The 15,071-nt window shown below is 49.0% G+C and overlaps 1 protein-coding gene across 6 annotated transcripts in view; it reads right to left on the reverse strand.

Moving 5' to 3' along the window:
* Positions 1-15,071, reverse strand: part of CAMKK1 (calcium/calmodulin dependent protein kinase kinase 1) — a 100,394-nt gene that overhangs the window by 32,359 nt on the left and 52,964 nt on the right. For all 6 annotated transcript variants that reach the window (XM_071448006.1, XM_071448007.1, XM_071448011.1 and 3 more), the window contains exons 5-9: positions 7,949-8,000; positions 6,657-6,790; positions 6,031-6,067; positions 3,863-3,884; positions 1,079-1,167 (exon numbers count right to left, since the gene is read on the reverse strand). In XM_071448006.1, the coding sequence (XP_071304107.1) occupies positions 1,079-1,167; positions 3,863-3,884; positions 6,031-6,067; positions 6,657-6,790; positions 7,949-8,000 (334 nt within the window). The remainder of the gene's footprint in view (positions 1-1,078; positions 1,168-3,862; positions 3,885-6,030; positions 6,068-6,656; positions 6,791-7,948; positions 8,001-15,071) is intronic.

Consider the following 15,071-nt stretch of genomic DNA (forward strand, 5'->3'; position numbering starts at 1 on the left):
AGAGCCCTTCCAACCTAAGAGATTTAGGAGCTGCTTTATGAGCTACTGTTAATGGATCTAATCAAAAGCTATTTGGCAATTGAAACACAAGGTAATAACCTCTCTGCCTCATCCAACAGCCCCCCAGGGCCAAGGTGCCCCTCCCCAGCTGAGCAGGGGTGTTGGACAATACCCTTTTCTGACTCAGAGATAGGGCAACTGAGAGGTGTTTTAAAAACTTTTTCTTCTAATTTCAGTCTCATAAGAAAGGTGGGACAATACAGATGTTATAATTCACACAATCACAATTAGAAGCCAACTATTTCTTAATTACAAAACACTGTAAGTGTTTCTTGGTCTATCAGCTTTAGCCAAACCATGGTGTAAATGCCTTAAAGCCAATAATCTAAAATTACCTCTTGTGGGCCCAACTACAATGCATCTTTTATAGTTCTAGTTCTCCAAAGTATCTAGTTGTGGCATTCACATTCTCTGAAAAAATTCCTTTGCCCAGGGTTTTTCTCCTGGGAAGCTGAAAGGCAGCAAGAGAGGCCTCAGAGAAAAGGAAAACAATTCTGATCTCATTTGCTTCTCCTGTGCTGTGCTCATGTGGAATGTGTTTGGAGATTGTTTACCCACAGGTGATTGTTTCATTGGGTTCTGCTGTGAGTTGTTTTCACTCTTTGGCCAATCAGGGCCAAGCTGTGTCAGGACTCTGGAAAGAGTCAGGAGTTTTCATTATTATCTTTTTAGCATTCAGTAAGTATCCTTTCTGTATTCTTTAGTATAGTATAGTGTAATAAATTAGCCTTCTGAGAACATGGAGTCAGATGCATCATTCTCCCCCCTCATCAGTAGACCTGCATTTACAATATCCAGTGTTTTTTTGCAAGACCATCCTTTGAAACTTGTTCCTAGCTCCGTTTCTCTCTCAGCAATGTTTGTCCTATTCCATGGCATTTCTAAGTCAGCATTTCTTATCTCAAGCTTTGCATACAGATGCACGCTGTGTGAGCCTCCTGGCAGGCTTGGAGAATTTTCCATGCACCCACTTCCCCCCAGGGCCAAGGCAGAGGCTCTGCCAGGGCTGGGTACTCACAGTACTCGATGCCCAGGACGATGTCTCGGAAGTAGAGCCGAGCCTGCTCCTCGCTGAAGGGCTGCTCACTGGGCACCTCCATGACAGGCCTGGTGGGGACAGGGACAGCCTCTCAGTGCTCTGCAACACCCAAACACGGGAGCAGTTTGTTCTCCATCACCACATGCCAGCACTGAGGCTCCCAGGAGGTGCTGTGACAGGGCAGAGATGGGTTATCCCTGCAGGGAGATCGCTGATTCCACAGAGGAGCTGGAGCACCACTGGCACTGGCAGCTGGAGCAGAAGAGCTGTTCCCAGCCTGCCTGGGCTTCCCAACAGTGGGAGAGTTATTTGGGAGGCAGGGAAGAAGCCAGATGACACAAACTGCTCACCCAGACAAACAGTCAGGATTGCAAGTATCAGGAAGCGGGATTAGAATCACAATTTGTTGGCACAGACCTTATTGGCTTAATATTGTTTGTGAAACCTAAAATGAATTGACTGGGGGGAAGGAGGGGAATCAACCACCCACCAAAAAAAACCTTGCAAACAAAACAAATGTTCTTTCTGGAGGTGGTGATGCTTTGGTTACTGAGCTTGGCTAGTGATGGGTGGCTTTGCATAGCCCTGAGCCAGCATGAGCCACATCCTCATCATCCTCAGGATTAACTGCTGATGTCTGCACAAAGTAAAACACCACTCACTGACAGTCCCAATGGGACAAGAACAAAGCTGGACCTGGCCTTCAGCTTCCTGCTGAAGCTGCCCATGGCTGTGAGCACCAGCACTGCCATGAGATCCCAGTCAGCACTGGGGACAGTGCCTGCTGCTGTGCTCTGCATGTCCTGCCTGCTGGGCTCAGCCCTGACACAACATCATTGTGCAGCTGGGCTCCACTCAGGCAGAACCTACACACCAACCACTGGCTCAAAGGTTAAATGGGAATGTTTTCTGTGCATTGTGCTGAACTGCTTTAAAAGCCTATTTAGCTGCTCAGGGCTCAGCCACCACCAGAGCTCAGCCATTCAGCCCTCAACAGCCAAGGTTACCTGGTCAGCTTCTCCTCTCCTTTCCTTTGAATGCTGCCACTGCTGAGGGAAGCACAGGGCACTACAAGCCCCTCTTCTGCCTGTGCCTGCTGAAAGCTGAGGGCAAAGAGGCTCTAAGAGCCAGCCACAATCTGCTGTTCCCCTGTGGATGAACAGCTGGAGCTAAGGACTGTTGCTTTGTTTTTTTAAGTTTTTTTTTTAAGATTTTGATGTTTACATTTTTGTAATGGAGTTTTTCCACATACTTTTTATGTGAACTAATATTGTTTTGTATTTCTTTTTAAAAGAAGAAAATAGATTTTTAAAATATTTTAAAATATATTAAAACCATTTAAAAAATATATTTTGTATATATATTTAAATATATTTGATATATTATATATACACTATATAAATTATATAATATAATATATTAAATATATTATATTATAATATATAATATATATATAATAAATATAATATATTTATATATTTAATATATCTCAACATCTATTTTAAAAATTGATTTTTAAAATATTTTTTTAAAATATTTTTAAAAGAAGAAAAATAGATTGTTAGTTTGACTAGTGTGGCTGGAGAAGTAGCAATTTCATCCTCCAATCCATGGTCACTTTTGAAAGTCCATAAATATTAAGAGTTCAAAAACAAACTATGTTTTTTTTTACCTTGGACGTCTCAGCTTCTGCATGTCGTGAATTTCGTGTCCTATTGCAACAAAGGACCTGCACTGGGGGCTAACTCTGCCTGTGCACACACATCCACTGAGTGCTCCTGGGACCCCCTCCTGGCAGCCAAACCCTGCCAGAGAACAGCCCCTGCCAACACCAGGCTCTGTGGCCCTTCCCCTCAGCACCCAGCAGCAAATCCTCCCTGCAGCATTTCCCTCTTCTCCCTGGCTGCCCACTGGATTGATGACCTTCACCTCCCATTTGTGTTCTCCTGCCACTGCCTTCCCTCCCTCTTTCATGCACATTTTTCTGTTGCTGAAACCAGGGAGAGATGTGAGAGCAGGGCTGGCAGAGCCACTAATGGAGTCTAATTGCCTCCTGCCAGAGGCAGCCAGGCTGCTCTTGGATGAGCCACAGGTTCCCCAGCCTCAGCTGTTTCCAGGAGCTCCCTCTCCTACAGGTCAGGCATCAGCCTGATCACCAGGGAGACTGAGGAGCCTCTTGCTACCAACCCCCTGGAGCTGGCAGCTTGTTCATGGGGACAGACAGGAAAAACCCCTCTGGGAATCTCCTCCAGCCTGGGCACAGAAATCCTGGCCTCAGAGCAGGGACTGCAGGGCTGCAGAGTCAGTGCAGGCGTAGCAAGGAGCAGAGAGGAACCTCTTAGCACCTTATCCCTTCTTCTACTGTGGAAAACAAATGTGACAACAGCACAGCCCCCCATGAGGGGCTGGTGCTGAGGGCAAAGTGAGGCAGCAGGTGCCAAGTAAATGTTGGTGCAACCACACACCCCTTGGGTCAGGGGAACCCAGCAGAATGTTCCTATTCAAACCTTTTCCTCCAGGCACCTGATGAGGAATTGTCACAGAATTTGTTTTCCAGATCAGAGTCTGGCACCAGGACATGTCCTCCCAGCCCATTTCTATTCACCACATCATTCCAGGCTGTAGCAACCTGGAATTTTTGGGTTTTGCCCGCCCTGCAGACAGGGTCTGCCCCACTGGACAGATCAAATCTCCATTTCACATGGGAACCTGATGAAGAACACCAAAATTTTCAACAGAAGGGGTCCCAGGAGGGCTACTTACCCTTTCCTCATGAGGTCAAACACTGCAAGAAAAGGAAATAAACCATGAATGAATGAGAAGAGCAGCCTGGGCTTATTTGTTATTCATCACCTACAAACACACATCCATTCCCATACCTGCAAAAATCAATTTATCTCCACTCATTTCTCTTCCCTCACCCATGACAAGGACACCAGAGGACGCAAAATGAAAATATTCATCTCTCCAGCACAGACAAATATCCCCCCTCCTGCCAGCTCTGCACAGGGACACTGTGGGTGCTAATTTATCACCCATTGTGCTGCTGCTCTGGGTGTCAGCCCTGCTTGATTTGAGCCCTGTTGTACCTCCAAGGGAGGGTGTTTGGTGTGACATTCCCACTAAACTGCTGACAGCAAAGGAGATGCTGTAGGAACATGCTGCTCCATTTCTGCTGTGTCAATCAGCAGCACAGCTACAGCTTTGTCAGAGGCAAACCCTCCCTGGCAGGAGCCACTGAGGAGGATTTGCTGCTCTGAGTTGAGGTTTCAAGAGCACATGAGTTTGTGTGTCTGATTAGGAGGTTGGGGGAAAGCTTTTTTCTGATCCTGCTCTGCAAACAGGAGAAGGATCTGCTTTTATCTAGAGCAGGAGAGCTCTTTCCCCATGAATTACACCGGGATTTCTTGCACCTCTCAAAAGATCTGAGCAGATCCCCTCCCCAAAGCACTGGGTACAAACACAACAGGGCAGCCTGAATTGGCTCACCTTGCCCTCCAGAAGCTGCAGCTTGTGGAACCATTCAATCATTCAACTGCCCTGTACCTCTGCAGGTTGCTCAGTGCCTGCTGACATCCCACCCCAAGTGCTCACAGCAGTGCCTGATCCCAGCAGTCACAGGCAAGGAGCAAACACCTCTTCCTCTACACCTGCTCTGCACTGGGGGGCATTTTTGGAAGGAGAAAGGTGCAGTTTTCATCAGCTGGGGCAGCAGCAGGAGGGAGCAAACCCACTTGCAGGAGGTTCAACCCTGAGCAGTGCTGCTCCTTCTGCCCAGGGAGCTGCAGAGGCAGGAGCTGGGTGTGCCTGAACTTGAGGGGATTCCAGGCAGGGGAAAGGGGTGATGGAACATGGACAACAAGGATATGGCTCTGCTCATCACTCAGGGACAGCACAACCTCCAACAGGACCAGGAGACTCCCCATTGCTGTTCTGCTGTTTCTGGGATGGCTCTCTCACTCCACAGATAGAGCCTGGTGGAGTTTTGGGGGGTTTTTTCCCCTCTGCAGCTTTCTACCTCATCTCTCCCCTTTCCTCCATCCCCAGGAGTTCAGTCCTTCAAACAACAGCCTCAGTCACCCTCCCCACCACCAGTGCCATCACTCTGAGATGCTGCCAGATGCCACTGGGGCTTCAGCCCAGAGGGAAAAGTGGCCTTTCAAAGGCAAATTGCTTCATTTGCTAGGCAGAGTCCTCCTCCAGGCAGCTTCAGAAGTGTCCCATAATTATTTCATGAGGAGCAGTCTTTGAACCTGCTTCATCAGGAAACAGTTTGGGGAAGCAGAGATGTAAAAGGGTCAGCCATCCCCTCCTCCAGCCCATCTCAGAGGGCACCTCAGGGCCTACCAGGCCTGTCCCTCAATGTTTTACCCAAACTGGGGTTAGGGATGGCTGGCACTGTCAGAGTTTGGAGGAGAGGAAGACAAAATGGGTGGAATTGCCTCACCCTCTGCATAAACACCCAGTCAGGCATGGCTTCCCCACCAGAGGTGGGAGTGCTGCTCCCTCAGGAGGTCCTGAGCCTCTGCAGAGGTCACAGGGAACACTCCAAGACAAGACTGGAGTGACTCTGGAGTCCCCACCACCATCCACAGCCTAGAGAAGTTCCACAGCAGGAGGACAAGGAAACCATCCTGCACCTTTCCCTTCCCTCCTGCCTCTGGGGCTGGAATCAGCTGGGACAGAGCAGCTGCCAGGTCCTCTCAGTGTCCCCATGGCAAAGAGGTGTGCACAGCTGGACTGACACAAGGTTGCCTTACCCTACTGCACAGGGCCTTTCCATCCCAGCTGCATTTACAGGCGTTTAAACAAAAAAGTCAGCAGAGGTTGGCACAAGTTTCCTGCAGTATTGACCCCGAGTCCTGGCACGTGGCACTTGCAGCACCAGGCCCAAGCCCAGATGGTTCTGTTAGCTTATGAGACTCACATACCCATGTACAAGTTGTCCTCTGCAGGATCATCAAGGACCTGAGAGATCACAGAGAAATAAAGGGAAAGAGGGAAAAAAGTGAAAAACAGCAGGAAAAAAAAAAAGATTTTTAAGCAAGTAACAGTCCCAGTACACTGTGCTGAGCTGCATAACACTGAGAATAATTTAGGCTCATATTTAGAGAGTCCTGCAGAGAATTTGGAGGGGTTTTGGAGGACAGATTTTCCTGTCTCCAGAAAAATCTGGGCTCCTGCCTGTATTTGGAGAAACAGCCTACCAATAAAGGCACTGCTTGTCCTAAACTGACCTCAGTCAATAATGAAAATGGCACTGAAGCCTTGCACTTGTGCACCTTCCCAGGCTTGTCTGCACACAAGTTTCATGATCAAAGCTCACTGCCATTTCTACCAGCACAGTGAGCTGCCTTCTCCTGGGCATCAGCCCAGGCTGAGAGTGCAGTTTGTCCTGCACAGTCAGTAACACTTTGCTTGGAATCACCAGCCTAAATTTATGAACATCTATATTAAACCAATTCTGGCCGAAGTAGGAACAGTTGAAGAAAAACCCTCTTGTTGCAATACAAACCAGATTGGTTTCAGCATAATTTAGGGTGGAAAAGCAGCTCACCTCTATCAGCTTAACGATATTGATGTGGTCCAGCTTCTTTAGGATGGCTATTTCCTGATAGACTCTGTCCAGGGGTGCCATGGGCTTGGGCTGCTCTCCAGAGGATGCTTTGGAGCCTCTGGGAGGAGGCCGACCTGCAAGTGGGACAGCACAGTGAGGAATTCCTCCTTTGGCAGCAGCATGGGCAGCACTGGCCCCTCTGCACACCCCTCCAGCTCTTCTGCAAGATCTCATCATCACCTGTTCTTATCCCAGAGCTTTGCAGTCTCCCAGCTGGAGCTGAGCTCTCCAAGTCCCACTGAGAGCAGCTGCTCCCAGCTGGGGCATCCTTTGGGGTCTCTGGCTGCTCAGAGTGACCCCAAGAAAAGTTGGAAAGTCTCTTTTCCCAGTCTGGTGCTTGAAGAAAGAGTCAGGGCTCTTCATTTCTCAGTCTCAAGGTTGTTTATTTTATCTTATCTATAAAATTCTTTCTGCTGTCCAGCCAAGGTCTGCTCAGCAAGACAGTCCAGGCACTCTGCCTGCCCCCAGGGCAGTGTTATGTCTTTATACTAAAAACTACATATACAATATTTACAATTCCTTTCCAATACCTGTCACCTATGTTAGACAGTGAGCTTCTACTCTAAATCAATCTAAAAGTGCCAACATCACAGCAGAAGATGGGGCCAAGAAGAAGAAGGAGAAAGGCTGGACATGCCCAGATTCCTCCATCTTGCCTCCTGAACCCCCATTCTAAAAAACCCCAAAATCTACTTTTTCCACCCCATGATAAATTCACTATCATTCTACTTAAACTGTTGTGGCTTGCAGATCTTCATCTAAGGTTGGTAATTTGCTCCATGGGTCATAATCAAAACCACAGGGGTCTTGGGCTCTGTGCCAGGGTCTCTGAGCCCCCTGGAAGGGGTCTTGGCTGCTCAGGACAGCCAGAGGGATGCCCTGGGTTCTGACAGCATCCCATGGCCCAGCCTGCAGCCAGGTGCTATCCCAGGGTAAGGAAAGGAGGGGAACACCCTGCCTAATTCCAATACTTAATTAGGCCTCAAAAATGGTGAACATGGAAGAGTCAGCACTTCAAAGAGACTCACAAAAATCAGAGCCAGGCATCTCATTACTGAGGGTGTTGGATTTCCCTGTGGCTGTATCTGCCCCCTCACCACCCCCTTTTAACCAGCTCCATTTTAACATGGGCAGCTGTCACAGGAGGCCACTCTGCACCCCTTGCAGACAAGGTTCCTACAGAGAAATCTGGCTGAGGACAACAGGCAGACCTCTACATGTGAGATACCCACGTGGAAATCCATACTGCTTCAAGAGCTTCTTTTTGGAGAGGACTTTCATAGCCTGGAGGAAAGAAGAAAGCAGTGTTAAAACTGAACAAGAGCCAAAGAGCTGATTGCTGTGACCTGGAGTGTGCTGGGCATCAGGGACTGGCTCAGGGCTGCTCCTCAGCCTAGAGCAGGGTCCTGGTCAGTGCTGGCCACACCAGACACTGACCCAGGCTTTCCTGAAAGAACCATCTGTTCCATTCATCTTTCCCCATGAAAAATTTTCAAATTAATTTTCAAATGAAAAAAAAAAAATCAAATTCATTTTCAAATGAATTTCAATTTCAAGGAATTTAAGATTCATTTTCAAATGGACAAAGAAAAAGGAGCCCCATTTCTGCATTTGGGGCAGAAGCTTGGGGGAAGAAGTGGGTTCCTCTGGCTGACCCACTGTTTTGGATGATGTTATGGCCATGCTCCAGCTCAGAGCCACTTCAAGGCTGCTTCATCTCATTTTTGGTCTTGTCAGGGGGTACAAGAAGGAAACTGAACCCAGGCAGCTGAGGTGTGGGAAGGGGTCAGGGTGTCACGGACACATTTTATGAAAAATCCTTTTGCCAGGATTTTTCTCCTGTGAAGCTGAGAGGCCTCAGAAATGAAATGTAAACATTGATTATCTGCTGATGTGGAATGCAACAGGTGCATCTGGGATTGGTCTCATGTGGTTGTTTCTAATTAATGGCCAATCACAGCCCAGCCGTCTCGGACTCTCTGGTCAGTCACAAGATTTTATTATCATTCCATTCCTTTCCTTGCTAGCCTTCTGATGAAATCCTTTCTTCTTTTAGTATAGTTTTAGTATATAATTTTCTTTTAATATAATATATATCATAAAATAATAAATCAGCCTTCTGAACATGGAGTCAAGATTCTCATCTCTTCCCTCGTCCTGGGACCCCTGTGACCACCACCACAGTCAGGGTAATTCCCTGCCACCCAGCTGGCATCAGCATAGTGGCAAAAGGCAATCTGAATTTAATAAACAGTCTTTGTGCCTCCATCTGCTCTGTGCATTAATAACCTTTTGGAGGGCCACTCAAACCCCCCGAGTGGCCCAGCACATAAATATTTAATGAGAAACCAGCTCATGGTACAATTTGCTTAGGAAAACAGTCTGTGCTTCCAGGAGCTGGGATGGTCACTCACTCCTTCCCCTCCCTAAGGGGTTACTCCTATTAATATAGCATCCAAAAGTAATTCCCACTGGAATGACACAATCTAACTAACCAAGGAGCCCTGCAACACACAGTCAAACTCCCAGGAATTTTGCATCAGTACCACAGAGGCAGGGTTTCTGTCCATTACCTGTTTTTAACCCCCATACCAGGAACAGGTCACCAAACCCACTCCAGTGAGCTCCTTCCCAAGCTGCTGTTCCTGGCAATGATGGCACCACATGTCCAAACATCCCCATGTCCCATCAGTGCTCCAGGTTCATGGCTTGCTGAAAGGATTGTTATTTCTGGTACTGATCCAGTGAAATCCTCTGGATTTGCACCCATGTAATTGAGAAGAGACACTGAGCAGTGTTTCAATCCTGCCTGACAGCTCCAACCAACTGTTAGAAATGATGGTGTTGAGAGACAGACTCAGAAGTGCTTATCTGTGACTTAGCACAGCTCTGTGTCCAATACAGGCAGCCAAGTGACTCATGGTCTGCTGGAAGAGGATCCAAGATGTGCACAACCACCTCCAAATACAGCCAGGACCAAGCCTGCAGGACTTCCTACGCTTCCCATTTTATCTCTCCATAATGAAAATTTATGAGAAAAATCAAAGGAATTAGTACATCCATTTTCTCTTTCAACCACTGCCAACCCAGGAGGAGCACTCTCCTCTTGTTCCAATCCCATCTTGAGTCCTTGCTGCCTTCTGGCAAGGAGCTTCAGAAAAAGGACAAAACAGAAGCTGCAATTTGCTGCTGAAAGCTCCTGAGTTTGGGAGCTTGGGGGCCTCAGCCTGAGGAACTGAACCACCACCAGCAGCCATGCCCACACCAGGACAGTCCTTCCCAGGAGAGGCTGGAGGGAGCAGGAAGGCACAGAGAGGAGCCATGGCTAAGACAAGACTGGCTTTTGGGGACAGAAATAGAGGGAACAGGAGCTCCTGCTGTCACCCAAACTCCTTGAAGGGCACTTGAGGGGCAGTGGGGGGTGACTGCATTGCAGCAGAGTTGACTGCAAAACACCACTACTGCTGGAAGGAGCACCAGGATGTGCTTATACCAGTTTGGAGCACCAGTATCTGCTACTGCACAGGCAGGGCTGGGGCAGAAGAGAGGAACTGTCCCACTGTGCTGACAAACTCAAACAGGGACAAACAGCAAAGTTCATAATGCAACAGGCCAGAAGCACTTAATTATCCCAAGAGCAGAGAGGAGGGCAGGTGGCAGTGAAGCCTTACTGTAATTACAGAGAGCTGGCAGGAGCAGGCTCCCTCCTGAATGGTGGCTGCTGCACTGGGAGCATCTCAGGGATGCTTCAGCAAACCTCTCCTCCCAGGCTCAGTGCCTGACAGAGCCAGACATTTGTACTCACAGGCAGAGCTAATTACCCAGATAATGCTGTTCTGATAAAGAACCAGCTCAGAGCCAAGCTGAGGGATTTTCCCTTTGCACAGGCAAGTGTTGCTTCAGTATTCTCAGGAAAAGAGGGAGCCTGGAGATTTCCTCCACACATCCTCCTCCCGAGCGTGGACGCGGGTCCTGACATCTCCCTTGGAGAAACAGCAGGAACTGTGTGCTTCTCTTTGATGTGTGTTTATTTTCTAAGTTTCCTGCTCTCTTCCTATCTACCCTACATCTGGAAGCCATAGGGAAGCTGCCTAAGGGAAAGGAGATCCCAGGCTTATGGAGAGGAGGAGTGCCTGTGACACAGCAGCAGGACCACAAGCTGTGGGTAATGACAAGGGCAGAAAGGCCATTGGTTTTGGGAGGGAAGGGTGACAAAATGACTGAGCCAAGTGAACTCATCACCTTTCCCTGGTGATGCTCTCACAGTGCTCAGAATCTCATTTTATTTGCTAAGGGAGAGACTTGTGCTGCAAGGGCAGAAGCCTGTGCACAGTCCCAACTACAGCTCCCAGGGCAGTGGGATGCTGCTCAAAAATCCCTATTAACCATCTAAATCCTCTGCTAGTGCATGAGGGCACTCTGTGGGAATGCTGAACAGACCAGAGGGTGTTCCCAGCCCTTCTTCACCTGTCCTGCCTAACAACAACATCCCTCAGACAAAGCAGCTGAGAGGGAAGCTCTGCTGGCAAAGAGGAGTGTTAGAACTGAAAGAAAATCCTCAACCAGACAGGCTTAGCTGTCATGGCCTTAAAATCCTGTCCTGAGTTTGTCACCTCCTATCCCATCAGCAGAATTCCATCATCAGCTGTGCCCCATCCACACAGTGCCACCCCAGCAGGGATGCTGTCCTGGAGCTCACCTGTCCCCAGCTGTCACCTGGCTGAGGCAGCCCCTCAAAGCCCTCAGCTGAACAGCACGAGGTGCTGGACTGAGCCAGAGATCCCTTCCCTGCTCCCCACGGCCCTGGCAGTGGTTCAGCAGCTGTTCTGTGAGCCAGGGGATGGGAAATGCAGGAGCTGTGCCTTCCCTTCCCTCCTGGATGACAACCAAAGTGGGTTCTCCAGGGGCTGGAAAGTTCAAGGCTTGCTGCTGGCCTCCTGCTCAGCTGCAGCCCTTTGTTCAGCCACTCCTTTCAGGAACTTGGGAGGAATTTCTCCCCATCACTGAGACTTGGTAGGAAACAGCCCTCTGTGCAAAGATTGTTAGGTACAAACAGAGGCAGAGAGCACAATCACACAAATCTTGTTTCTTAGGAAACAAGATTAAAAAAGAAGGATGAAAAAAAGAAAAATCCACTGACAATCTAAAGGCTGTTGCCTTGTTCCAGCAGTAGCATAACAAATGCCCATCATAACCACTTTTCTTTGCAGGCTGATTTAGAGATTGAAAATAGGAGGAAGACATGACCTGAGGCATCAAAGAATCAAATTCCATCAGCACAACAATTCCAATCTAGATCTCTCCTTGGACACATTTGCCTTTGCTTTTTATTGCTGCTTTTTCACAGAGCTTGGCCTTTGATTTTTCCCTTAGTCATTGTCAAAGCATCTCCTTCAAGCTGAGACACTGAAACCTTTCCAGTGTGAAGGGTTCCTGGGCAGAGCCCCACAGCTGTGACAGCTCCACGAGCCCCAGGAGCAGCAGGGTGCTCTGCTCTGGCAGCCAGCTCTGCTTTCCAGTGGGGTCTCCTCCTTGGAGGGAGCACTGGCTCACAAACCTGCTGCAGAAATTCCACTTTCCACGGCCTAACACATTCCCTGCATCCAGGGATGTGAGCCAGGACACTTCACAGCCCTGCCAGGCGCTGTGGTGCTCACAGCAACCAAGGGCAAAGCTCTTAGAAGCACTCCCTCATCTTTAGTGGAAGGTAAAAAACCCACAAAGTAAACACAACCCATCCACATTTTTTCCCAAATGTGGTGGTTGAATTCTTTTCTTGAGAGTTTTTCCTAATTCTAGGCCAGATCCAAAACTCATTAAAGCAGCAGCAATCTTTCCTTTGGCTTTGACAGGAGCTCTATTCAGTCCTTGCTCCCTATAAACTCTGCCTTTTTGAAGGGAGCCAGCAAAGGGTCCCACACCTCAGCAAGAATCAGGAGCCACACTCTGAATTATACCCCTAAATAAATTTTTTTTCTTATTTTTTTTTACAATTTAGGTCCTTGTTATTGCAGCACACTAGCTTAAAGACAATAAAAAAGAAAGCAACACCCTGGCCTCATGCTGAACCACTGAAAATCAAAATCAGTTATAGAAGCAGAATATCATAGAATGATTTGGGTTGCAAGGGACTTTAAAAATCATCAGTTCCATCTCCCTGCCATGGGCAAGGACCCCTTCCAGTAGACCAGAGTGCTCCAAGCTCCATCTAACCTGGCCTTGCTCACTAAAGGAAATCACCAAAGGCTGCTGAGACAAAAAACACCCTCCAGGGCTAAATCTGGGGGAAAACAAACACACAGAAAAGGCCCTTCCCAACTGTTAGAATCCCAATTGCTTCTCTTAACTGCTGGTAAGAGTCACGAGGCAGCTCTGGGGTGCTGTGCTGAGGAGCAGGGATGGGAAGGACAGGCAGGGCAGGATGGAAGCTGTCTCAGCTCTGGGAGAGCCCCAGGGTCAGGCACAGCAGGCAGGTGGAGAGCTAAGCAACCATTAGCCAGTTATGCAATCAGCTGTTCCTCTGAAGCCTTGAAAAGCCTGCCAGCTCCTGAGCTGGATGAATGTCCTGGAAAAGCAGAGGTGTCTCCACCACGGCTTGCCCTCCAGAAAACAAGCACAGCTGGCTGGGAGGATGAGGGTGGAGGCATGTGGCTGCACTGGGGAGGGGATCAGCCTCCCCTGCCCTGCCAAGAGGGGGACAAGGACAAGGGACACAGAGCTCAGAGAGGCCCATCCCTCCACACACCTGCCAGCATCACCCTCCCAGCCCAGGATCAGCTCAAGCCCAAACGGAGATGGGTGAAGCCAAGAGCACATCCCTGCAGGGCTGGCACTAAGGGGGTCTTTGTGCCCTGCCTGCCCCAGGTGAGGCTCAAACAGCCCCAGGCACGGTGCCCCTCCCAGGCTGCAGCACCTTTAAAGTGCTTGCTTAGATTGGAATCCAAGATTAAGTGGGGATTAACTGACACACACCAGGCTAACCTGCACACAGGCTTTCACTTTTGGTTTGGATGTGACCAGCTAAATCCACATGCATGGGGTTAATCTGCATCCAGAGCAGGGACAGGAGTGCAGCAGGCAGTGCTACCCTTTGGTTTGGATGTGACCAGCTAAATCCACATGCATGGGGTTAATCTGCATCCAGAGCAGGGACAGGAGTGCAGCAGGCAGTGCTACCCTTTGGTTTGGATGTGACCAGCTAAATCATCATTCATGGGGTTAATCTGCATCCAGAGCAGGGACAGGAGTGCAGCAGGCAGTGCTACCCTTTGGTTTGGATGTGACCAGCTAAATCATCATTCATGGGGTTAATCTGCATCCAGAGCAGGGACAGGAGTGCAGCAGGCAGTGCTACCCTACACCCAGCTCTCCTGGCTGAGCTGTAACAGATGCCCTGCCCACACTGGGCACCTCAATGGCATTTCCTGAACAAAAAGGCAGTGCCAAAATGTAAGGATTACAATTTTCAAAGGAAAAAATACTTTCATCTGGAAATAAACATGATTTATGGATGTGATGCATTCCCACTCTGTGCTACCAGTGCTGGCATGCCTGTGCTGGTGGGACAGATGGATCAGGGAAGCCAGGGCTGGCACCATCCCTCTGCAGAACAAACCATCCTGCTGCAGGGCATGGCAGGGAGGATTTGGAGGGCAGCAGAGAAAAGGAGGCACTGGAAAAAGCTGTGGTGCAGCTGTGAATCAGCTTGGAAAGGATGGGAGATGGAAAGAATTGTGGCTCCTTTCCTTGGCCAGCTCCAGGGCACCTTGGCCAGATTTTTGTCTCATCTCTTCCATCCTTCATTTCAAGAGATTCCTGCTGCAGTTCCATCCCTGCTGGAAGCCCAGAAAGGCTGAGGAATACCCACAGGCATACAATTCCCACCTGACCACTTCAGCCTGGTGTGTCACTTGTAATAAAGAGTCAGGGAGGAAAAACTACCTGGGGAGCAGTGGGAATGAGCATGCTTTATGTACCACAGCACATTCCTGTTCCCCTTTGTCCCAAGGCAGCACACCAGCCTGCCTGGCTGCTCTCATGGGCCCATTTTCACCCCACTCTCACCAAATGCACTGTGGAGCAGCAGGGCTGTGTTGGGCTGAGGTTCAACAGCACTGCAACCCCACAGCTCAGCAGATTCCTGCCCTGGCATCCATCAGAAACTGCTGCAAGCTCCTTCCAGAAGCCTCCAGGCACAGCCACACATAGCAAGGAAGTTTTCCTTCCTTCCAGCTCCTGCTCTCAGCCTGAACAAAACAAGCCACAGGGCAAGCCCAGGGACATGAGCACATCTGCATGCAGACTGCACAGGAATTCCAGCTGGGATGGTTGAGATTCAGCTGCCTCTGAAGGGAG

The sequence above is a fragment of the Agelaius tricolor genome, unplaced genomic scaffold (genome assembly GCF_023055355.1).
Source record: "Agelaius tricolor isolate 1412-34295 unplaced genomic scaffold, bAgeTri1.0.p SCAF_25, whole genome shotgun sequence".
Taxonomy (NCBI): domain Eukaryota; kingdom Metazoa; phylum Chordata; class Aves; order Passeriformes; family Icteridae; genus Agelaius; species Agelaius tricolor.